The 25,119-nt window shown below is 45.4% G+C and overlaps 1 protein-coding gene across 3 annotated transcripts in view; it reads left to right on the forward strand.

The window, feature by feature from the left end:
• Window positions 1-25,119, forward strand: part of CCDC50 (coiled-coil domain containing 50) — a 193,274-nt gene that overhangs the window by 20,179 nt on the left and 147,976 nt on the right. Inside the window, exons 4-12 of one of the 3 annotated variants that reach the window (XR_012776445.1) lie at window positions 3,754-3,844; window positions 6,911-7,028; window positions 10,718-11,422; window positions 14,184-14,293; window positions 14,880-14,924; window positions 15,461-15,565; window positions 16,486-16,565; window positions 17,596-17,693; window positions 18,735-23,727. Coding sequence is in view for 2 of the 3 variants with exons in the window: in XM_075507151.1 (XP_075363266.1) it covers window positions 3,754-3,844; window positions 6,911-7,028; window positions 10,718-11,422; window positions 14,184-14,293; window positions 14,880-14,924; window positions 15,461-15,565; window positions 16,486-16,565; window positions 17,596-17,693; window positions 18,735-18,754 (1,372 nt within the window). In the remaining variant the exon portion in view is untranslated. Of the gene's footprint in view, window positions 1-3,753; window positions 3,845-6,910; window positions 7,029-10,717; window positions 11,423-14,183; window positions 14,294-14,879; window positions 14,925-15,460; window positions 15,566-16,485; window positions 16,566-17,595; window positions 17,694-18,734; window positions 23,799-25,119 lie in introns of those variants that run through there. The other 2 variants (XM_075507151.1, XM_075507152.1) reach the window with 2 other exon arrangements.

A 25,119-nucleotide genomic window follows, 5' to 3' on the forward strand; every position in this document is an offset into this window, starting at 1 on the left:
GCAGATGTGCGAGATGTAGGACTGGCTTCAAAGGAGCTGCTCGTAAAAGGTTTGAAGCTGGGGCGTGACGAATCAGCCACTGTTTTCAATGTTCCCAGCATACTCAGGCAGCACTGGGTAGATACATGTGTATCTCTCAAGGCTGTGCTTTCTTTCAATAGCTTTGTCTTCTTTACCAATTAGAGATGTGAGCATGTAAATGACAGCATAAAAATTAATTTTGTATGGCAGAGATGATTCCTTTTTGTTACTTGCTGGGAACTGCAAACAATTTTCTTGTTGTAGGACTCTGTAAAATGGGATTTATGAACTTTGTGAGCCAAGTTACAGGCAGAACTGCTGATGCAAAATGTTGTGTCAGCAGTAGTTCTGCTCCTGAAAGCATGAGCTCTTCTGCAAGAATAGTAAAAAAAGTTGGAGGCATCCTTTTGTAATTGGATCTTTTTCTTCCTTAATTCTCTGTACGTTCCCACTGCCTCTTCCTTGTGCCAGATCAGCGTGTTCTGGCAATAAAATGATCCTCGCTGTTGCTTTCTGTATCATCTAGGACAGTTTGACACTGCAAGGTGATGGGAGGAGTAAAGGGGCAGAACTGGGTGGTCTTTAGAAACAGGGAACATGAAAAAGCTCTTCAAATTTATGGGCTTTCTCCTGTCTTTCAAATCCTAGATTCTCTCAGAAGGACTTTGTGAAGATAAATGAGAGAATAAAAATAACTTCTCTTTTTAAGAATTCAGGGAAGCATCAAACCTTATTTTCATGCTTCTTTAAAAGCATCTCTCACATCTAGCTGAGCAGCCTGTACACTGACAAGCATAGTAGCAAGGTTGCTAAAATAACTGTCGGAAATACCATGAAAATACGCTCTTTCCTCATTTTGCTCCCAGTGCTCTGATGGTTCTGTTACACTAATGTGAACAGTTCCTTTGAACAGTTCCCTTAAATACTTTTATTTTCTTTTTTTTCCCCTCATCTGGCAACAATTAGTTGCTACAGCCAATGTGAATGGGAGCTTTCTGATCACACTGACTCTTCCCCCCCCCCTGCCCCCTTCCCCTAAACTGATGTAGAGTTTCCCTGACACTCTTAACACTCCTGACTGCCCAGGAATGAAGGACACCCAGGTGTGATGTTCAGGGGTGGTGACATTTATGTTGCTCTGGCTGATTTCTGGGGACTGATGGGCACTTGAACTCGCACTAAAGAAATAGAAGGACGAGAAGAGCTGTCGAAGTTCTTTAACCTATTTTCTTATGCTCAGTCAAGTTGAAACACTAGCTTATGTTGATTGACTAATCAAGTCTCAGTATTTAATTACCACTGAGCATTAAAACCCAAAATCTAATCCTCTGTTGCTGTTCAGTGGTTCTTAGAGATTGATACGGTGTATTCCAAGATGCATGTCATCAGGAACAAGAAAATGCTTCTGCTTTTGCATTACTTCTGGTGTTCTTTGCTGCGAATGGAGAGGCAATGACCTTGTTGCCTTGGCTCTGAAAGACTATTAGCTGTTTCTGTCTCCTGTTTGTCTGCAGTAAGATGTATTTTAAGCATTTAGCAAGTCAGTTGGTGCTGATGAACTTGGCACCTTAGCTCTGCTCACAGGTGCTGGGGGAACTGGAGACGTGCAATGCCTTGATATGTCTGACCTTTCTAACTTATTTTCTACCTGGATTCGTGTCCTCTGAGACTGGGGTCGTAAGGGATCCCCTATCTTAGGCCCATTGACAGTCTGCTCCCCGGGATTTGCATATTCAGCTATTGTTTTGCTGGGGACTCTGCTGGTACCAGGTTTGCCAAGGTCCCTTTTTATATGGCAGGTTCAAGAACTAGATTTGCTGCTGTGTGAGCTCATGTGCCTTTGAACAGGTCTCTCCCTGGACTCAAGCGAAATGAACATAGGCAAACACACAAAATGCCAGTTTTTATTACCTGGATGAAAGAAACTGACGTCTGAAGTTGTTTAACCTATTGATTCTCTAGCACTACAAACACTGAAATTCATGGTTGCCTTCCAGGACGGCTCTAGACGTGGGTCAATTTATGAATATGCACACGTGTTTGTGAGTGTGGTGGTCTGGGAAAGGGAAGAAAATGTCATGTTGTGACACTGACTTGGGGTTCATGTGTACTAGGGCTTCATACAAATTATGTGCTGTACCCAGTTGCAGGTCTGCTTCCAAGGAGCAGTTGACAGAAATAAAGAAGCTTCTTTTCCCTCTCGCTGCATGTTCCTTTTCCTTCCCTATGACAGATTAGTTGTTTCTTAGTGGTATTTGTCCTCTAAACACTGTTCTTGTCACAGTGTCTTTCCTTTCCACCCTAAGGCATATATCCACTCTTTCCGTTTCTCTCATTCTTCTTCACTTTCTGTAAAAGAAGGCTGTGTGGTGCCACTGTCTGCTCTAGCTATGCCACTTCTCTGTTTTGCTACCAAAAGTGCTTGTCTGCACTTACTATTTTAATTTCCTCTCTTCATGTCCTAGACTCTCTTCCAGTCCTTTGCCTCCAAGTTCACTAGGTCATTTATGCCCTGATCCTTGCTCAAGCCTAGAAGTAGTTGCTCCAGCCCACACAGCACAACTTTGACATAGCTGAACCTGCTTCTCTTGAAATACTTGCTTGACTTCCATAATATGCTATTGGTAGTCCTCCCATCACCTGTCTGATCATTGCCAGCGTATTCTTCAAAAGATTGTATTCTAATAAAGCAAGCTCTGCCTGTTGCTGTTCCCATTCTGATCTCCTTCTATGCCTTGCCTTTCAGTAGTCTCAGTTGCAGGGATAGCTTAGATTGATTTTTCTGACCTGTTCAGAGCTAGTCTTTGGCTCAATTTCCAATGGCTCAATTTCCTTTTGGCTCAATGAAAAAAAAAGAGCTCTTAATCTTTCTTCTCAAATCCCCCAGCCCTATTCTGGGTTGCCCTAAGGAACCCATGGTCATTGTTCCAGCCTGTTTGCCAGGCATCAGAGTGCGCGGTTGAGAGTGGCACAATCCTTGCCGATGCTTTCTGTATGGCATCCCTGAAATACGGCCTTCCCGGTCGAGCTGCACAGATGCAACTCTCATTTCATGTCTCAATTACTCTGGTATCTCTCTGTCCCCAGTTAATGCAATCTTGTGTTGTTCCTGCATCCGCACTGGCACCGTGACGATGGCTCCCTCGCTGACGCATGTTGCTCTCTTGCCTCTTGGCACCGGTTCTGCCTTTGTGCCTCGTCCTATCTCAGCGGCATTTCTCATTCATTACTGAGCTACCACCTCCAGCCTCCGCTTGGCCTACGTACTGTGTTTTGCTATCAGCATTTCTGCACTTTCTTCTCCTTGGCTTTCACATGAAAGTCACTTCCCAGAAATGCCTGCATTAACTGTACCCCTAAAGCCCTCCTTTGGCACCACGTGTACAAAAACTCCTCAGCAGAATTAGGCTGTTTGCAGAGACTCCTGTGCACTACCTTGGCCTGCCCTATCTTATGGTTCCTACCTCCTTTCTTAGCAAACTACCTATGAATCTGTTTTCTCTTGCTTTCTGCTTTCATTGTGAGTGATTTGGGAGCTATTTCCGAAATTTGGCCAGCAGTAAGTACAGGGAGTCCTGGTCCCTGGTGAGGATTCATAGGCTCTGCATTAATACCGAGTAATAATTCTTCTGTGTAAATCAGATGGGTTCTTTAGCTCTTTTATCCCTTTCTCCAGGCTGACTGATGCCTGTGACTTTAGCTGCCTATAATCCTTGTCTCCTTGCCTTCTAGAGAACGACAGGACTGTGAGATCGCTCAGGAAATCCAAGTGAAGCTGGTATTTGAAGCGGAGCAGCGCCGCAGGCAAGAGGAAAAAGACGAGGTAACCTTTAAAGCTGCAGGACTGGCAGGGCTATTTGTAGCAGCCCTTTCAGTGCAGGCATTTCTCAGTCATTAGCCACAGGAGTTGGCTTGCATGGTGTCAGTCCTGGTCCTCGCAGATCTCAGTATGCACAGAGATTTTGGGGAGTCCTGTTACAGGAATAAGATACAGTCATAGTTCTCACGCCTAAGGGTCACAAGGGTTGTTGATGCCAGTGACCTTGCTAACGAAGAGGGCAAGTAATAGGTGGGTCTTGTTGAGGTGTTCATTGCCCTGGTGTAGGAAAGTGTAATTGTTTATGCAGTCTGAGATCTGCTTGCTTTCTCAAATGCGATGAGACAGGTGCTACTTTTGGGAGAATCCTGGGTCATGATTGCTTAGTCTTTGGTACAAAGACTTCAGCAGGACCCTCAGCCCAGCCATCCATCTTTGGCTTCTCCATTACCTTCTTTCATCTTCAGTTTAGTCTTTCACAGCCTGAACACCCTGATGCAGTTTCTTGCTAGCAGATTCCTTTTGTTATTGCAAAATACTGCTCTGCTGCTGTTGCTTGAGAGTGGGCAGTGTGGCCTGTCCATGGAGTTCAAAGGATTGGCTTGTTGATCATTTTATTGTCAGCCTGTCAGATTGGATATTCAAGAAAGCCAGAGAGTGGAGGAACGCCTGTGTGAGCCTGGAGTGTGGCCCCATTTTTGATTACAGATAGTTTCCTGAGAAGTCTGAGTAGTCTTAAGATGCTCAAGAGGCGCCCAGTGGCATTTTCCCTGTAGGAAGAGGTTGAACACAAGGCTGTGTTTCCTGGAAGAGCCTGAAATAAGAATCTGTCCTTGCCTGACAAATGCATGAGTGTGCTTGTGCAAGACCTCATTTTCTTCTTATACCATTAAGTCCAAGCAAGTACAGAAAGGCTGCCCAGGCAGACATGGAAGGGCTTCCAAGAGGAGCTTGTGGTAACAGGGGTGGGAGGAACACTCTGGCTAAAGGATTTGTGCTGTAAATGTGCCCATCTGTCTGATTTTTATCGGGAAGGTGAAGGGGATGCAATGCTACTCATGTTGGCTGTAGGAATTGCACCTTTCCTTCCTGCTTTATGTAGAGAGCTGCTGGGATGTCAGCAGTCTGACATCAGGTCCCTGCAACCTGTCAAACTAGCGTGCTGACTGTCTTCTGCTGTTGGGGGCAATCTTCAAATGAATGTGGCTCAAAGCGATGAGGAGAAGCCATAAGTATTCTTTATCTTCCTGCTGGTATGTGGGAAGTTCCCAAGTGTGGCTGAAACATAGCTGTGGACTGAGTTAGGCTGCAGCAAGTACCAGGGTGTGGCACTACCACCCATCCTTGCAACAGGACTTCTGGAGAGCTTGAATTGATCCTGCTTCCCTTCCGGGGTCCCCCAAAGCATTGTTTCTTTTGGGTGGGCTTCTGTGCTGATGCAGAGCCCAAGCAATGTGAGTGAGGCTGCGCAGTGCCCCAGAGGTTTGTCAGCTGGCAGAGTGACAAACATCAGAGCCTCTTCTGTAGCCCTCAGCACAGCATCTGTACACATACCCTGCAGGACATTCTGTATTACACTGGTACTGCGTGTAGCCACACGCCGGGCTAGTCTTGTATTTGTCACGCATGAGGGTGTAGTAGCTGCCCAGCGTACGTGATAGCTCTCTGGTATCAGTAGTGGTTAGCAGTGTTATGCCAGTGCTGTGCTTGAGGCAGATCCGGTCTGGTGTGCAGGGTTTTTAAATGAAGCACTAAGCCTATCTGCTTACAAGTCCAGTTTGTAAGAAATGGTTTGTGTGCAATGGATTTGCAAGTCCTGAGCTGTCTCAGTCCTGGAGATAATGTGCTTAAGCCCATATATTTATAGACTTACTGTACTTGCTAGAAGAGGTTAACCTTTTCAGGGGAAGGAAATTTTATTTATTTATTTATTTATTTGTAAAGAGCCTGTGGCATCCCCAGGTCCTCCACAGAGCTGGTTACTGAGCAGATCTGATCTGAATCCTGAAATAATAGTTTGTATTTGAACACCCATCCGATGTCCTCCAGTGCTGGCTTTGCTCTGCAGGGTGTTGGCTCTTAGTTTTCATTTCAGTGATGCCTTTCCTGCCTGCAATATACACTTTACGTGCATGGCGCTCTAAATGTCCTGAGGATTAGGGAGGCTTAAATGAATAGCATCCAAAGGGCTAGCATGCCCTGCTGGTGTCTTCCAGCTTCTCTTCCTAGCTTCAGACTAGCTCCACTGACTTGCAAGCTTCTGGGTCCCAAACGAGCAAGCCCGTGGGAGCTGTTTGCTGTTGCTAGGCTTTGTTGATCCATTAGTCATCTCGAAAGAAAACCGATTAGGAAAATGGAGTGCTATTCTGTTTGATGGCATATCTACCAAAACTGCGACAGAAGATAAATGGTTGCAGTTCCCATAGTGCTCCTGCCTTGTGCCTAGTCCTCTCTTCCTAACGTCCCTTTCGATTTTCTTTTCCTTCAGCCTCTGTCTGTCAAATTGATGTATTTCCCTGTCTGGCATCCTACAGTCCCTGTAAATTACAGCTGGTTTGAAGTGAGTTCATGACTTGCTCTGGGAACTCCTTCTAGTCCAAAGTGCCTTCAGCTGGAGACAGGCTTTGCTTCTGTGTTTTTTCTTCCCTTGGTGGAGTTCAGGGGGGAGGTCCAGCCCACTCATGTGAGCGCGTATGTGCTTGTGTGACTTCCAAATCCTTGCTGAAAGCCCAAGGTTGCACACACAGTCCCTCCTGCTATGCTTTGGCCATTAGGGCTTTGCAGGCTTGTGTGCAGGTGGAACAGGAACCTGCGAGCCTGCCGTAGGGTTGGAAGCTCAGTGGTGGGCCTAGGTGAGTTTGCATACTGGTTGCTGAGATGGTTCCTTGTGTCAACCACTAAGTTGGAAGCCCCAGCCAGCCCAGGGGTTGAATTTGAGAGTAACCCTGTTGTTGCCATGTCTGAAAAATTAAACTATCAGGATTTTTATAATTGAATAAAGAATTTGAATAAAAGAATCTGGAGATATTTTGGGGGAGGGAAGGTAATGTCTATTTTCTTCCATCTCTGCAGGACATTGCCCGCCTCCTACAACAGAAAGAACTGCAGGAAGAAAAAAAGCGCAAGAAGCACTACCCAGAATCCCAGGGACACACAGTCTATGAAGATAGCTATTATGCAGAAAATGGAGGTACGTTTCTGCTGGATAAAGGATCAAGATCATGGCAGTACAGGTGAACCTGGTGATCTGGCAACTCTGTTTAGATTTCCCTTAGCCTACAGTCCTGCATTCAGCACTGTAGCATTGCATCAGTTTCCAGGGTCAGGATCAGACTTTATTCTAGCATCAGGAAATATTAAAAAAAAAAGTGGAGAAGACAATTTCATAATTTTTGATGTCCTAGAAGATGGCCTAAAGGACAGGGATAGGGTGTGTGTATGTGCAAGCACACCCAGGCATGCATGTTTTAAAAGGGCTTGTGGAAAAAGACAGTAGCTGATGGTACCGATAAGCCACAGTTACTTCTGTGTAACACCACAAGCATGCAGGGGAGAAATTCAGACGCAATTCCATGCTTGCATTCAAAGAGAAACAGTTCCGTGTGCTCATCTGTGATGCTGGCACAGCTATGTGTGTAAAGGAATAAATGCTGGTTCATGGAACAGCCTTTCCAAAATAACTCCTTGCAGGTATGTATCCAAGCATTAAAATTAGCACAACTGCTTTGAATGACTTACTGAGTAACAAGGTCATCTCCACAGAATGTCTCTGCTGTGATTATCATCTGGGACTGTATGTTGTGGAAAAGATATGACCCACAGCACTGTATTGCTTTCTCTTGGTTGGCTTTTATGATTGAATACAGACCTTCTTTAAATTGGGAGGAGAGAATCAGGGTGTGTTTAATTATGGAGCAATCTGGGGATGGCTTTGCTGTGCACTGGTGGTGGTTCTTGTGTTCTTTCTTAAAAAAAAAAAGTGGTGGTGAAGAGACGGGCTGCTTTTGATTAACGGATTGTGAAGATGAAGATCAAACCTCTTATTTCTCATTTTAACATCAATGCCATTGGTGATTTTAAATGTCTTTTATTCGAACTTACACGAAGTATTTTAGTTTCAATTGGGAAGAAGTTCAAGGATGGCCAAGAAAACACAAAGCACAAAGTACAAAGCAGTAACCAAGTGGAAACTTCATGACCACAAGTCCTGCTACATGTACAGAGCTGGGAAAGACTTTGATCTTGGAGTCTTATGGCCAACCCACACTTCAATTTTTCCGAATTAAGTGGCACAAATCCCTGAAAAAATACAATATAGGTAATAGTGTTGCCATGCAGAGATGGTAGGACAGGATGGATTTTTATAACAGAAATCAGCTGACAAAAGCCTGTGACTCTCTGAACTGAGACTCTGGTGTGGATTTGGAGAGCAGGGTGTCTTGTGGGTCTAATTTTTCCTGCAGTAATCTATAGTCTCAGAGGTGAGGTAGAAGTATTTCGCCTGACCCTTCTTCATAATAGTGCTGCTCTTGATCCTCGCTCCTTAAAAACTAGAAAGGACTGGAGTAGATTTTGATGCCTGGATCATCTAGTCTGTTGATCTGGAACCTCTTAAATACTTAGGCACCATTTGATGTATGGCATCATACATCAGCTTCAGCATCCAAGAAACCGAGATTCAGAAACCGAGGCTTCAGCATCCTCGGTTTGTATCATCCTCGTTACTTGTGAACTTAAACAAAAAAAGCCCTGGCTTTGGGTTTTAGTCTGTCTTGAGACTGAATAAAAACGTATCCACATCCAGGAGGAGTGTGGATTAGAGGGCTATTGCTCCAGAGCAATCTGAGCTCTTAAAAAGTGGAAAAATAAACATGAAAAAAGGCAGAGTTCCTCCCAGAAGTGTCTGTGCCATGAAAAACATTTCTGTATTCACTCAGTCACTTACTGCTTGAGAGAGTAACACCAGGACCTAAAGAGTGTTTACACGGCCCCTGCAGAAGGTGCCGTAGGAACCGGTGCCTGCTGAGGAGTTAATCGCCCTGAGATACCCCCAGAGCAAGCCACCTGCTCGGGCTGTCTGGCATGGTTGTGTTACCTGCAACGATCCTTTCCCAGCGCAGCCATGCTTTGCTCTTTCGCGATTTCCTGCTCTCTGCTGCTGTATTTATTGAGCTTTCCTTAATGACAAAATTGAATTAATTCTTAGACCCTTGTTAGTATCATTCAAAAACCGACTCTTGCTTTCAGGCTCTGGTCTCCATTGTTCAGTAAGTCACTTAGATTGTTTTATTGCATATTTGTTTTCTGTAAATCATGTGAACGATCTAAAACTGAACAGAAAAACCTACCGGTTAACAGGAACTGATGTGGTTATTCTTACAGTTCTTGGATTTTTAAAAATATACCTATTCTGGATAAAAGTAACACAGAATTGTTTTCAACGTGGATTTTCTGTAGGGTATATTTTTGCTGGCTCAGAAAAAGTTTTTTCTGAATAGAATGACTTGAAGGGAACATTCAGTTTTGGTGGTTTTTTTTTCTAAAATCTGGATGACTAAGGAAGGCAGAGCTATTTATTAAAACAGAATGCAGTTCATGTGCAATGAAATCTATTTTAAATATTTTTAGATACTATAAAAAACTCAGCAGTGGAGAAGGAAAGTCTTACACTGCTGGTTCTTTGGTTTATTTTTTTTGTATAGTTCTGTTTCAAATCAGCCTTTGCTTCAAGGAAATTTTTTTTCTTCAGAAATATGCCTTCATTCTGAAAAGCTGCTGTAGAGATAACAGTTCACTAAGTGCAATGATTTTTCTTAGCAAATAGGTTGATTGGAAAATAAATTGATCAGCAGATTATATACAAGCAGACTGCTGCATCCTCATAGCTGCGTCAGGTTTATTACTGAAACTAAAAGCAAAGAAAATTTCCACCTGCTTTCTGGAAAGCACAGAGGAAACAACCCCGCCAAGCTGCCGAGTAAGTGGCTTTTCCAGCTACATTGCTGAGGTCAGGAGCCTGGGTTTTGTGAAGTCTTATCCTGCCCTTAAATTTCCGTAGCCCTCTGCAATCAGAGCCTAAACTTAAATTTAGGCAGTGAATAAGTGTGGGCCCTGAAACTTCTGGGTCTGCAAGAGATACGTGACAGTCTGTGGTGGAAGATATTTGGATGCTGCAGCTATCCATCATCTTGTTCTTGCTTTTTAAAAAAATAAGAAAAGAAAAACTTCCATCACACTTGTGTCTTTCTCTTCTGCTTTATGTGGGTCTTCCCCCTGTTAGGTGAGGCTGGTTTTTGTCCTGATTAAAAACCTTGTGCCTGAAGCCAGGGCAAGGCACTGGTGCTCATAAACCAGGATCCATCCTAAGCCTCCGCTTGGCCCCTCCTGGCCTTACGGCACCCCCAACCCCCCGTTGCCTCCCAGTCTCACCTGCATCTTGTGCCCTGCTTTGCAAGCCGTTCTCTGGGGGTTTCGGTATCCTGCAGCAGTGACATGTCACCAGGAGATGAGCTGCTCTGCTGGCTGTTTTTCAGCCTCAGTGGCATCATTGCACGTCCTTCATCTCCATATTGGTTTGTCCTTGTCTTAGGAGGTGCTTGGACACAGTTTTGGGCTGGACCTGTGCTTTCTGCTCCAACCCCATTGCCTCCCATGCTGCCCTGCTGCTAGCCAGGCTGCCATTTCACTCTGTCCCCCATTATATCCCGCAAGCGTTGTATCCCTGTTATTCTTCTCTCCGATCCCGTCATGCTTTGCCTGCGTTTCCAGCTTCTCCTTGCATCAGGCTCCCTCATCTGCATGCTGTGAGTCTGGCCTCGCTGAACCACCGTTAACCCCTGCACCACTAACCCGCTCGTTGTTTGTCCCCCTGTTGCTCAGAGCACCCCCGGGGTGACCCCAGAGAGCAGGTTTCTGAGCCTCGCAGGGCACGCAGTGGTGACAGGCGCACGCACCGGCAGAGAGAGCCCCGAGAATCACCCTCGCCTTTGTCTGACGGTGCCTCCAGACATGGGCATTCCACCTCGGAGGATTGTCAGAGGTCTCCTCAACCAAGTGAGGCCAGCAATGGCCATCGGCAGGAATGGAAATCAGCCAGCCAGGGAAGGTCCAGGAGACATCCCAGCCTTGACCTGGAAAGAGAGGCTGAGCGTGGCACCTATGACCACAGCAATAGCTGGGAGCTGCAGGAGAGGAGAGCAGCCGGCAGGGAGAGGGCTTGGAGACCTCTCAGTCTTGACCTGGAATCAGAGCATGGACTTGCAGACCAGGCGCGGCACAGCAGAAAGCCAACAAGGCAAGACAGAGAAAAGCACCTTCCTCTTCTTGAGATGGAACTGGAGGCTGAGCAGGAGACCTGGCATTGGGGCAGCAGCCAGCTGGTGCGCCCTAAAAAACACAGATCTCGTCATCAGGGCCACTCGTCACACAGGATGGTGCATGACGAGAAGCTCCATGATGCTGAATCTAGAGATGATCATAGGAGGGGTGAGGAGAGAGACTGCAAAAGGGCAGGACACAGGAGACGTTCCCCCTCCCCACATGCTGTGACCCAGGGAAAGGTTGGAGACTGCCATCGAGACTCAGGTAACCAAGTGATGGGGAAGGTGTACGTACGTGTGGGGATGGACCTTTGCGTGCCCCATCCTGGTGTCTGAAATCTGTGTTGTTTCCTTTGAAGAAGCTTATTTCCAATATCCACCTGCAATGTGTACACAGTGAATCCTGCCCAGGTTTCTCCCTTATTTAGCGAGATTCTTATTATCCATTAATGTTCTTGCTCTGTTTATTTCCTGACATGTTCCATGGCATCAGAGAAGATGAGTAAGAAGGTATTGTTGGAAATGGTGCCCTTGGTATCCTGCATTTAAGAAAAAAAACAAATACAAACCCCTCCCCCCCCCAAACAAACAATGAATGATCAGCTTTTGTTTTCATTATCTGTTTTATGCTGTGGTCTCCTTGTACAGGAAAACAAACAAACAAACAAAAAAAAAAAACCAAACCCCACCCCCAAATGTTATGATTACACTTGTACTTTGTTGATTTGGGATGCAGGGCTGTCAATGAGGACAGTTTGCTTAAGCACTAACAAGCCAGCAATTTCCATCCACTTACTGAAAACCCTGCTGGCAACATAATCAGTTCACTTTGGGCAAAGTTCAGTTGTGGCACTAGGTGTCTGACTGGGCTCTATTTCTAAGATGAGGTTCTTGTCAAATTCTGTACAAGTGGATCTTTCTGGGAAACGTGTACCTGTGTAGTTCTTGTTGTTCAATAATACTTGGGGACTGGTGGGCTCCTAAAGATCCAGATCCATCTTTCTCCTTTTAAAACCACACTGGGGGTGGGGGTAACCTGCCTGTTAGTGAAAGTAGGAGTTTAGAGACTTGGATCTGTGTCTGTCACAGCTTGGGAAACTTGCGCTTTAAGCCATCTAACTGGTCTTCACTTGGATAAGGTGGGGATGATAATGCATGTCTGTCTCTGGAGATGCTGGGAGAATTATTCTTCGTCTTCATCATGCAAAAGTTTTCTTTAGGGAAGTGGAAGGTGTTAATCGGGTCTTTATATATAATCAGTAGGTCATAATTTGTCCTGATACCGAGTCACTTGGACCCACATTGTATCCCATCACATTGAGTCAAAACACCCAGAAGCTCACATCCTCTGCCTGTGGGCCATGGTCACGCTAGGCTTCGTGCACCTCTGAGTGTGGGCAGAAGTGATGTGGAAGTAACGTTTATTGCTGTCTTCTGAGCAAATGAAGCCTGACACCTATCAGTGTGTGAAGAAAGCTTAGCCTCGGGCTGGCCAGCAAACGATTCCTGGAAATTTACTTTTATTCTTCATAGAGGTAATGCTGTACAGGAGCCTGTTGGCCATGCTGTTGTTCATTCCAGCATGGTAAAACTGTGTTTACCTTGACCTTGGAAGCACTCTGAATAATTTAACTCTGACCAAGCTGGTGCTTTGTGTCCGCGTTTCTGTGCTGGCCAGAAATTGCAGCTCTTCACAGCTTGGATTGATCGAAGCACGCTGGGAAAGGCCAGGTCATACGCTTAACCATAACATGCCACAGCTGAAGTTTTCTTCTTATGCTAAGATGGTTTGTAAGAGGGGTGTTAATTGCCTAAGATCATTGATCGGCTCATTCAAACAAAACAAAAAGCAGAAAACCCCGCATGCCTCCTTTAATACCTGTAGAAGAGGTGGTTTCCTAGTCCATGGTTTTATTCCAGGTTGATGCATGAGGTCTCTGGCCCTCTGCTGTTTGAAGTCTTCAGGATGCTTGGTGGAGTATGATGGTAGTTTGTTGGTAGATGCACAGGAAGTTTTTTGAGGTCAGCAGGTTACTTCATGTTTTTCCCTTGGTCTTATGAGATGGGAAGGAAACTGATAGGTGGCCCAGTAACATGTAACAGGTATTTATAATAAATGTGTAAATGGTGGAGCTGGAGACATTAAAGTTTTGAGTGAAACTTTATGGGTTTGAGGTGGAAGAGAGAGAGGTATCTAAAGTGTTTGTATACTTTGGACATAAAGCAGAAAGCTCATTTAGATGTCTGAGATGTCTGAACAATACAGTTCAGACTGCAGATGGAAGGAGAAGGCATTCATTGTATGTGAGTGAAGTCATGAGTTTTATAGCAGGGATACAGTGAGACTGCTTTGATGGCCTGGTGCAAATAGACTGTGGAGAGACTCTCAAAATGCAATGTTTTAAATCACTTGGAGATGGCTTAACTTTAAAATAAACAAACAAATAAGACTCTCTACTCAAGAACTGAACCTTGTATGAACTTCAAAAATGTTGACTTGGCTGCTTTCTGACTGTGAATTGTAAAATTCATGGGTCAGCCCAAGGAAGAAATTGTCTGAAACCTCATGTGAGCCTGTCCCAGGCAATTTTTGCAGCGTGTGCCGCTCCAGCGGTGTGTTCACGGACTCTGCTGTGCTCGTAACAGATGTTGGGCTGCTCTCTGCTGCCCAGTTTTGCCAGTGTATCTGTATCAATGCAGAGTGTGAAAAATTACGATTCCTTTGCTAGCATTGCTGTGTCAGCAAAAACTGCTTCAAGGGACATGGCCTCTTCTGCTATATAGTTGCCTTTGTCATACAAGACGTGGTGTATCAGATACTTCTATATGCATAGAGAAACCTCCCTAAGGTGTGTGCTGCACCTCAGCTTAAAGGTACTCTCAAACCAGCTCTCTGGCAGGTGTGCTGGCATGGTCTCTGGTTCCCTTGTGGGGCTTTTGCAGGTGGCTGAGGAGATGGTGGGGATTTCCTTACCAAAGCATTTGGAAAATGGTTGAGTTTATTATTTTCTCTCACAATTCTGTAGGCGCTAAGCTGAGGGGGGGGACAAAGCAAGCCATGTATGATACACCCCGAAGGGAACAGGAGTTGTCTGATGCAGAGATTGCTCGGAAGCTGCAGGAGGAAGAGCTCCTGGTAAGTAGAGAGGGTGCATTGCTCAACTCAAAGGAACTAAGGTAGCCAGCGATGACAACTTTAACTTGTAAACCTTTTATATATGATAGTGACTTTAAGACCTAAGGTCTTGCTACTGTGCATTCTGGTAATTACCTTTGTCTCTCATACACACACATACGGAGTGACAGCTGGCATCCAGCCAGTAGAACCCTATTTTCTGAAGTAAACACCCAAAAATTAAATGATCAAAGCAGAGCGATATTAAGTGAACGTTTCCAGGCAGATAAAGATGGCCTGTAGTCAGCGTGGTCAGGCCAGTGCCCATCTTTGAGAGAGCAGACAGCAGGCTGGGCAGTACACTGTGGCGTGGCCTGGCAGATAGATGAGAGCAAAACTCAGCTGAAGAGCTGAAATGACAGTTTGGTGTTGGGTTGTGAGGGTATTGAGGGGGTATTGAGGTAGCTAAGTATATTTGGAGAGGACAGTAGCGTATTTGTATGGGTACCTACTTGCCCTGCCCAGTAATTTAATGCATATGAATAATTCAGAGGTGTCACTCTTGTCTCTTTTTGTTCTTCCTCTCCCTTTTTTTTTTTTTTTTCAGGCTAACGAGGCAGATCAGAAGGCAGCTCAAGTAGCCCAAGATGAGGTGAGCAAGAAGTCAAATGCTTGCAGTATTCCTTTACTTGTGGAAACTGCTAAACCCCACTTGTTCCCTCTGACCCTCTAGTTGTTCATTTCCCTCCTTGTAGGGGAGGTTTGTGGGGTTTGCTCCTAGCTAGTTTTCATGTGTATGCTCAGGCTGGCCAAGCAGGGAGTTGCGCTGCCCGTTGCAACCATGGCAGAGGAAGGAAGTTCATGGCTGTGTAAGAGCATCTCTTGTAACTGAGCCCCAAGGGAGACTATCGGAGATGCTGCGAGATGAATCCCCCCCATTGAAGGAAAAGGGATAAAGGGCAGAAAGGCTCTGCAAACACAGTTCTGGCAAATCAGGTATCCACTGGGCATGCTGCAGGTAGTCAGTCTTAATTCTGCCCTCTCACTTGATTTCTGATCACAGATGGGTGAAATCCTGGCTTTGCACCCTTCCCATTCAGCAGCTGTCTGTAGGAAAGGGTTTAAATAACTCAAACTCACAAGAGCAGTAAAACTGTCTTGACACACTCTCTGTATTTTCCTTTCTAGGAAATTGCCCGACTCTTGATGGCCGAGGAGAAGGCGGCTTTCAGGAAAGGGAAGGAGAGAGAAAAGTCTTCCTTGGAAAAGAGGAGGCATGATCAAGACTGGAAGGTATGTAAAGCTTCAGGAGGCACCGCAAATGAAGTGCGATAATGTTATCCCCGTTTCCAAAGGGAGATGAGGGTGTGTGGTGACAGCAAAAGGAATGATGCAGACTCTTGCATCCAAAGGGTCTTGCTGCCGGTTACTCAGCTGCTTCCTAGGCCTTTTGGAGCCACCTCCTTGGTTAGGTGCTCTTTGACTTACAGCCTCAAGCAAGGTAAGCCTTGGGCCCTGGCCTTGGAGTTTGGTGCTGGATGTCACAGCATCTTGTGGCCTCCCTCAAGCACTGTTAGGCCTCCTGGTGCAGGACCTTCCCTCTGCTGAAATCCTGACTGTAGCAATAAAAGCAGTGGTTGGTTCTGTTTGTGCACCCCAGCTATAAGGACAGTGCGGCCGCTCCAGTTGTCACTCTGCTTCATAATAAAATTAGCTCTGTAATGAAAGTATTGAGTGTATCAAGCCTAGGTTTTTGTATGAGTAATACTAGAGAGGCTTGGCTAGCCAGTGTGGAAGGTGATAGGAAACAGATTTCATGATCTGCATTGGTAAGGTGCTAAAGGGGGTGTTGTGTTAATCTTGGGGCCAGTTGGAGGTAGCTCTGATGTTTTCAGCCTCCTTACTGTGTTTGAGTGGTTGCAGGAGCACAGCTGCGTGCGGCTGGTCCCTCGTGCACAGTCATTACACACTGACTGCGTTCAGCCCCATCTTCAGGATGGGTCGCCCAGTGCTGTCTCATATTTAGAGCAAAAATTGAGTTTGGCTCAGCAAGGCTGAGTTTCACTTACTGGAAACTAGTCCTGCCATTTGCACGTGTCTGGCCGTAGTTAGTCGTGTGTCTAAACTGAGCACTCTTTAGTGTGCTCAGACTGCACTGGCTGGTGTCTTGCAAGGCACGCAGATGAGCTGCTTTCCCTTCTTCTTCCCATCAGCATGATGCAAGCGAGTCCGTGCGCTCAAGGTCAAAAGAAGGGCCAGAAACTCAGCGACACAAAGGTGACAGGTCTTCAAGGTGAGCTTGAACTGGCTGGTAAAAATGGGGAAATGCAGTTGGGAAGCTGCTCAGAAGCTGAGTCCTCTGGAGGAGTTGTGGGGCGACCAGCCTGACCCACCCACAAGGGCTTGGTAGAGAGCAGAGGTTTTAGCACTGAAAAGAGATGGAGGGCACAGAGCTCATGAGGTGTGAGGTGACATGCGTCACTCGCTGTCGTCATGGCATTTGTCCACATCGGTCTCCCTGCCTGGCGCTGATGGAGATTGATGAGCTTGTGCAGTGACATTTGCTAAACGGCAGAGAAACATTGAGAGGGTTAAAGAGCTTCTGGGGATGTGAAACCAAATGTCATCTCTGGGCAGGAAGGAGTAATCACGATGCATTTGCGCAGCTGATCCCTTGGGTCCTTGCTCCCAGTTAGGCCCTGTACACATGCTGCTGCATGTGGGCACCCCCCTGCAAGCAGGTATGCTGTGCTTCGGAGTACCTCATCCCCGAGCCGATGGGAACGTGCTGTAGCCCAGTGCTGCTTCTGGACCACTTGGTACCCTGGCCTGATGCTCCTCATGAGGGACTGAACCCTGAAGTGACCCTGGTGGCTTTGTTTTCCAATCCAGATATGAGCCTAGAAATTCTTACTGAATTTGCAAAAGAAACAACAAATGAGGTGTGCAGGTGGAGACTGAGAGAGACCTTATTAAAATACTCTGGGGTTAAAACTGGGCAAGCATTAAACACCTGAAAATGTTGCTCTTTTGAGTGAGGTTTTCATCAAACTTCATAATGGAAATTCTTTGTTTCCTGACAACTTGAAACCATTATTAAATGAAAGTGGTCCATGAGAAGCAGTAAATACTGTGCATTTCTCACTGCAGAAACAGTAACAGGCTGTGCTCAGAGAGGCTGATCTGCAGGTGGAAAGTCTGGGCCAGACACAGTTTGCATTGAACTGACAGGGACAGACCAGGCAGCTGAGATGTTGCTTTTGCCATGCTGTTATGCCTTTGAGGTTTTTTTCCCAACACTTCCTTTTCACTGTGCTTGGCAGGTCACAGCCTCTCCTCAATGACTTTGAACACGCTCGGTATTACACAAGCCAGCCCAGCCCCTTGCGCCAGATCCCCAAACCTGAGCACTCTCCTAAAGGTAGGATCAAGCCCATGGTTGCCCCAGCACTTGGGTTATAGTTGGCTCTTTTCCTCAAATAAGCAGCCTGCAGGACAGGGTGTTTGAAAGAGATGCTAACAGAGAGGAGGAATGGATGTTATTGCCCCAGCAGGCAGGTGATGCTAGTCAGCATTCGAGTTAGTACTTGCTGAGCACATTGCAGGCTGAGAGACTGAAAAGCTGAATTGGTTTGCCTTGAGTTTGTCAAACTGCTCTCTGCATGTCTTCTGTGATCTCTTAATGATGAATGACTGTAAACCCAGGCAGCAAATGAAGGAGAAATAAGATGAATTCAAAGACATAATGGATTTTAGGTGACTCACTAGTATCAAACAATCCAAGACAAGACAAAACCTCGCAGTATCACCTGTCTGGCAGGCAGATGGGATGATCAAACAGAAGCTTGTCCTGAGAACAGGCTTGTTTTGTTCCTGTAGCATCTCAGCACTGCTTTGTTGGCGTGTTTCCTGAAATCACTTGGCACAAGAGCAGTGTGGTTAGGGTCACCCCCTCCACCCCCAGTTTATAAAATCCGAATCCCAATTGTCTGAGTTTGTGTAGAGGCTCTGGGGGAGGAAAAGGGCAGCCAGAGTTTGACTCAATCGCTCGGATTTCTTCCAGCTCCACTGATTGTGACTTAAATGTGGACAGTTCACTTCCCAAAATAGAAAGTTTGGGAAACTTTTGTGTTCTGTCTTCATCAAACAAGCTGGAAAGTTCATGGCACTTTATAGAGTCTGTAAGCCCACTGATTGTTCTGTTTTCTTTAGTGAGACTGTGCAATGTGGCTGCAGTGACATTCACAGCCTAGAAGAAATGCAAATGTCCGCCTCTCTTGTGGACCTATCTTTCCTTTTACTTGGGTAACATACAGTTCCCATTTTGGTATTTGACTTTACCAGTACCCTGGAAGTCACACAGATATCCAAGAGGGCAGGACAAGTAAAAGATGACTGCAGGTAGTATTTTCTTCACCAGGATCTATCCTTACAGATTTTTTCTTTCTGTTTTGCTTTCCAGGTTCCCGTAGGAAGCAGTAAACTGTGCTAGCCTTTGCTTTGGTACTGACTCTTCTGTAGCAAACATTACTGGAATTGCCAGGCAACTTTCTCAATTCCTTACCCAATGGGAGGTACAGCCTCCACTCCCAGGATCTCCTCTTTAAGTGTCATCATATTAATAAGGAACGCTTGTTGTTTCAATTTCTTACTTGTATGTGATCACCTAAGCAGTGCAGTATAATCTAGCCGCCACTGAGCTGTGTGAATCAACTAGCTGACTTAACAGCTCCCTCTTACATTCTTTTGAGGCTTTTCTTTTATTTTTATTTTTAACTTTTGGCTGGAGCTTTGACAAATAGAACAAAGAGATGCATGTACAACAGGGAGGAAAATCCAAGATATGAGCTGAGTTATGGCAATGCAGCAGAATGTCAGAAGTACAAGTCCTTTCCATATTAGGATGATTAAGCAAAGAGTTATAAGAGGAAACATGTTTCTTCCTGTGTTGGGTAAGACAGCTGAGGCAACCTGACAGTCATGCTAGCTTGCAGGATGGAGAGGATCTTCATAACATATACCAGCAAAAGCCAGAAGCTGGGACTGGTGAGGAAGAAATTGCCTATGGAACAAAATTTCTTAACTGCTGTATTTCTAGGGTTTCCAGCAGTCTGGGTAGAATGTTAACCAGGCATTTAGCTTTAGGATATAGGATAGAAGAGTTAAGAGGAAATACAATTTTAACTGAAATTAGACCTTGTGTGCATGACTTTTAAGACATGCCAGAGAGTTGGTGAAGCTGTGAGTTGTGGATTGGGAAGAATCATACAAACAGATTTAAATGCCTGAAGGGACCTCTCTGGTCACCTGCTTTGAGCTTTGGTGTGGTAGAAGCCAAGGAATTTCACTGAAGCCAAGTAGGAATTACTGTAACTCCTAGCTCAGTTGCTGATGCACTTGAGTACAGTAACTGGTGTCTGAACCAGCATATATGTCTTGAAAACATAGGACTGAAGGAGGCCCATATGGGCACTGAGCATTGAATCCAAAATCTACTGTTACAGGCAACTTTGAGCTAGACGCAGAGTGCCGAACAGTCCACACGATGTCTGTGTTGACTGCCTCCCCTCTACACTGCTCCGTCCAGCACCCCAGGCAGAGTCCAGTCAGGATAAAACTATTGGTCTCTAGGGCATGGCAGGGTCTGCAAGTTTAAGTTGTCTGTATAGATTTGCCCATGCAGTGTTTTTTTTGGTGGTTTATTTTTTTTCCCCTCTCTCCCCTTTCGATGGCTTGTTTTCCCTCCACTCTTTGAAAATCATTCTTCTCTTGCACAAACAAGTAGCCTTTTCCATTGGCCTCCTCTCATTTCAATTCTTTTGTCTTTTTAATCTTTTTTTTTTTTTGCCATTTTTTCAAGTGCATTTTTAAACAACAAAGCTGAGCATCTAGACGCCGGCTTGGAGTCTGTTCAGTGAGTGCAGGCTAGTTACTCATCTGCCAGTCCAGTTCACGGCAGCAAGCCTGGCTGTGTTGCCCCTGCAGCCCAGCTTCCTTATTGCCCGGCACTGAGTCTGTCCCACCACGCTCTTTGTCTTCTGCTGGCAGGTGCAGTTCTGCTGCTGGCTTTGCTGAGGAGGGGAGGCAGAGCTGTGACTGTACTTGCCCTTGCCACCGATCTGCCTGAGAAAGGAGCCTGACAGCTCTGTAGAGCTTTGTGGAGAGCACGTGCTGGCATGGAGCACCGATAGGAAATTGGGAGAGATCATGGTGCTCTGCTCTTGCACTAATGCACAATTCAAGCCCCAAGGCAGTTGTAAGGCTTAAGCTTGGCTGTTGTCCTTGGTCAGGATAGTTACAGAGGCAAATCACTAGGAAGACAAGACAACTCCTTCTTCACATAAGTTACAAGGGTATGTTTAATACCACAGCGCAAGCCCATGCCTTGCCTTGACCAACAACTCAAGAAACTTCCATCTCCTACCCCCACTGGGATGTTGGCAGCAGTTCACGACCTGTGAAGAACCAGTTAACCCCCAGTAGAGCTCTACTGCAGGCATACACTGGCCAAAAATGTTGTAACATAGGACTTTGTGCATCGGCAGCATCCTGTTAGCTGCCTACCCTTGCTTCCAGACCGGTGAGCTTGCTCACCTGCATGAACCCTTAAGTGACTTGCAAGTTCTAGCTTGCTTGCTGTTTCTTCTCAGGAAATACCTCAGCCAGCGGCTAGATTTTACTGTCCTTGCCTTGTTCCCTCTTCTGGTTCCATCTCTGTTCATTCAGAAGTGTTAATGTTGTTTTAAAGGATCTGGAAAAAGAGCAACATAGACCGTATTTTTTTCTTTTTTATTTGATAACTTGGGCCAATGTGGCAACCTCATCTGCAATGATTTTATTTTGTAAAAATTTATTTTTGTATTTCATGTAACAGTCAAAATTTCTACTGCTGAAAATGCCATTATTTTTTTTTTCTGTGGGTTTTTCCCCCTCCATTGCCATCAGAGTATTTATTGTTGTGAAATGGATGCCTGGCGGGATTTTATGAACTAACACTTTCTACAAACACCCCAGTCCAGGCCCTGCTGCTTGTATCATCTAGTGCACCTCTGAAAACTGGATGGGAAAAATCCTGCCAAATCAGAAAGTAGTTGTGCTTTGTACTTGGTGTGCATGGGGGAAAAATGGTGACCCTCTGCACAGGGCAAGGGGAAATTGCCAACTAGGAATTTGGCCCTCCCTGGGCCTCTGTAGCTGGCTGTGATGGGCTTTCTTGCACTGCACTTGGCTGATGTAACTTCTGACTTAGTTTAATCAGAAAAGTAATGAAGGCCCTGAGCCTGCTGACATTTGAAGAACCTGTTAATTCAGGAGGGATGCTTGGGAATATCCAAGTTGTTGACTTCAGTGGGAGTGAGTGGAAATGATAGGAGAGAAAACTCCGGTTGATTTTATTTGGAAGCTGGGTCAAGTCTGAAGAACACCTCAGTGCCTACTTTGTGGAGCTGCAGGATCGCCTTAATGGCCTCCTCAGGTCAGCCAAGCTCTCCAGCCATGGCATCAAGAGGCAAGAGCCCAAGGGAAGGATCCCAGGAGCATCTGCTGCTTCCTTGGATGCCTTCAGGGAGTGCTGAATGCTTTATGGGCTGCTTTGCTCTATATCCTCCCTTAGTCCTTACCTTTTTACTCTTACTCCCTACCTTTATTCATTTGCTGTCCCTTGTAAATGTTTCTCCTGTTTTATTTTTCCATAACCCTCGTGAAAAGGGGGGCCCTGAGGTTTTGTTAGAAGGGGCTGACACCTGTTGAGAGAGACAGAAATGCTAGGAATGGTAGCTGACGAAAACATGTAGTAAATGGGGTATAAACAGAGCAATTGTTCATCTGATATACCTCATGCAGTCAGCAGGTTAGAGACTTCCTGACGCAAAGGTTGCAACTGGACTTGCATATTTAGTAACCACTTTTGGAAGGAGATTCCATGGTCCCATTGAAGTCAACAAGAGTTGAGTTAAGATCATGGATGAACAAGGAGCCAATTCATCTTGGGGCTCAGCAGCCACAGTTCTGCTGAGAGTCAAGAAGATGCAGCTTGTGTAGGCGAGATGCAAAATCAGGACCTTGCACACGTGTCCCTGGAAAGAGGCACAATGAAGTTGATCTTTTTAAAAGAAACAATCGGAGCAATATTTCCTTTCTATGACAGAAAAATGTTTAAGTAACTTTATTTTTTCCTTGTCTTCTCTTGCCAAGTTTCAGTAGTTTTGCCTATGGTTTTGCTCTGGATTTAATAGTATGTCGGAGCCCTTACTGGGACCCCTGCCCAGGTCATTCAGGTCTTGCATCCCTTTCTGACTCTCTGCATTAACAAGGCAACAGGCGCCACGTGGAAAATTCATCACCGTGAAATCCTGGCACTTCCTAACCTCCATAGTAGGCACACCTCACCAGCAAGAGCTCTCGCCACCTCCTCACCTCTGTCCGAAGCACAATGGTCTGCAGAAGAGAGGTTGGGCGAACCCGAGTGATCGTGCCTTACATGCAGGGATACTCGACGTCTTCAGCAGGCTGATCTGAGTCACCTTGCTATGAAACACTGTCTTAATGTGGACTGTACAGCTTCCTGCAGCGAGAAGCAGTTGTCGTCATGTGGGTAGATCCAACAGGTTAATCTCATCTTTTTGTAAAGAATTTCATGGTTTTGAACTTAGTGGGGGTGGGAAAATATCAGCTGTTAGGGGATAGATAAAGTCTCATCATTGAATTTCTCCTCTTGGGGAGGAAGGACAGAAGTTCCAAATGCTGCAGTCTGCTTCACTCTGTAAAAGGGATCTTGTATGTACAGTATTTTTATATCTCTGCATTCCCACCTGTCAGGATTTGAATCAGGATTAATAACATTCTCTTACTTAAGGGGAAAAAAAATGGATTTTTATTTTTACAGTGCAAGAGCTTTGTGCATTTTTATTTTGTGCCAAATTACAGCCACTGTTACATTCTAGTGTTTTCATTCAGTTTATTGCTATTGATCAATGTGTATATTATATATTTTTATTATCAAGGTTTTAATTTTAATTCATATTAACCTGTATGCAAACTAACTGTGGATTGCTAATTTATATATAAAGGGGAGCACTTGGAGACAGTGTGAGGATTCCCCTACTTAGTTTACACTTTTGTAATCTAGTGCAGCCGGTCCATGAAACTCATCGCTTCTTACACAGAATGATCTCCTGGGTGTCTGTCACCCGAGCAGATTGCTCCTGCCATTCCTCCAGGCAGCATTGACACCGCAAGGCTGTGCGAGGTGCAACAGGAAACGAAGCACGGCTCATAGCATGGACTCATGGGTGACTGAGCTCTCTGCTGTCCTGCTCCTGGCAGTGATGCCAGGGAGGATGCTGCAGCAGGAATTCCCATCTGGGGGTGACTGAGGGTTACTCTGCCCTATATCCATGCCCAGCTGATGGACAGTTTCGGTTTTGCTCCACTCTCTCAAGATGCTCAGTTTTGCAGTTGCTTTGGGAGGTGGGTGTGGGATGCAGCGCTGAGGCACAGCAGTGCCCCTCGCATGAAGTATACACAGGCAGCTTGGTGTTTTTTTTTTTTTTGGGGGGTGGGGGGGTGTTTTGGTTTTTGTTGCGGAGGACAGGCATAACCCTACAGAGATCCCAGGATCCCAGTTTACTATACTCTTTAAAATACGTGCTGTAGCACGTTTCTGGCTGTGCAGCACTGCCGTGGAGGCTCTGGCTGTGCTGCACACAAGTGCCGCTTGGACTGCTACGCCCAGGACAGGCTGTGGGACACAGGTTTTGTGTTGAGAAGCTGCACTGCCCTCAGCTTCTGGGCTGGAGATATCATCAGCCACCTCCTCCCTGTGAGTCGCACAGGGCAAGGCTTAGCTGTGCAGTTTGGGCTCTTCAGGAGAGTCCCAGAGAGGACAGTGGCACACAAAATGAGTATTTTCTACTTCACAGTAAACAAGTTCCACTGTATCAGTGTTCACTCTAAGTAGACTCCACGGTGTGTCTCCAGCTGCACCTGGTCACTCCAATATAGTTCACTGCCTCAGAGAAATAACTGCAGTTGTCTCATTTAGCTCTTCAGGATAAACTTTCAGCCTGTTGAATCTAAATATTAGCCATGCGATGAGATGGATTAGTCAGAAGGCTTAAATTCTTCAGAGCTGCAAGCGTACCCTGTGTTGCAACAGCTAATCCTTAAATATAAATTGCGCACTGACAATAAGCCATCTATGCAAGCCTAGGTTTTTTTTTTCTTATTTTTGACTGTTCACTCTCTAATTTTATCAGGTTTGGCATAGAACTTCTGAATGACATTTAACCAAAGTATCATGTCCGTGTGTGTATAGCATGTTTTGCTTCGTACTCCTGAATTCTCATTGAATGTAAAGGGAACATTGCCTTGCCCCATTTTGTTCAATAAACCGCTGTATTTTGTTATCCGCCACATCCTTCTGTCCCTCTGTGTGCTTTTCTGGGAACACTGAAGTGGGTTACACAAGAGCCAGGAGAAAACAGTGCTTCGTTCCACCCTTGGCTGCTGGAGCTTAGCTTCTTCTACCAATAATTATGTTCTTCCAATGTAATAGATGTAGCAAAACAACAAATTTATATTTAATTTGATTATTTTGTGGCCAGAGAGATGGAAAAAAAGCTGTGTAATATCTTGGAAAGGATCTGGACTGTTTCACTTCCTGAGACTCTGATACTGAAAAATAAAGCAGTATAATTATTTGCAAGGGTAGGATACTTTTTTCTTTTTCTTTTTTTGTTAACAAGGCTTTTCAGTTTGCAGAAAGCCTGCTTGAAGCTTCCCGAGAACAACTCGCACCGACAGTGGTGGGATGGAAGGCAAGAAGGAAACATGGCAAATGCCCTGTG

Source organism: Mycteria americana, chromosome 7, assembly GCF_035582795.1.
Source record: "Mycteria americana isolate JAX WOST 10 ecotype Jacksonville Zoo and Gardens chromosome 7, USCA_MyAme_1.0, whole genome shotgun sequence".
NCBI classification, from domain to species: Eukaryota; Metazoa; Chordata; class Aves; order Ciconiiformes; family Ciconiidae; genus Mycteria; species Mycteria americana.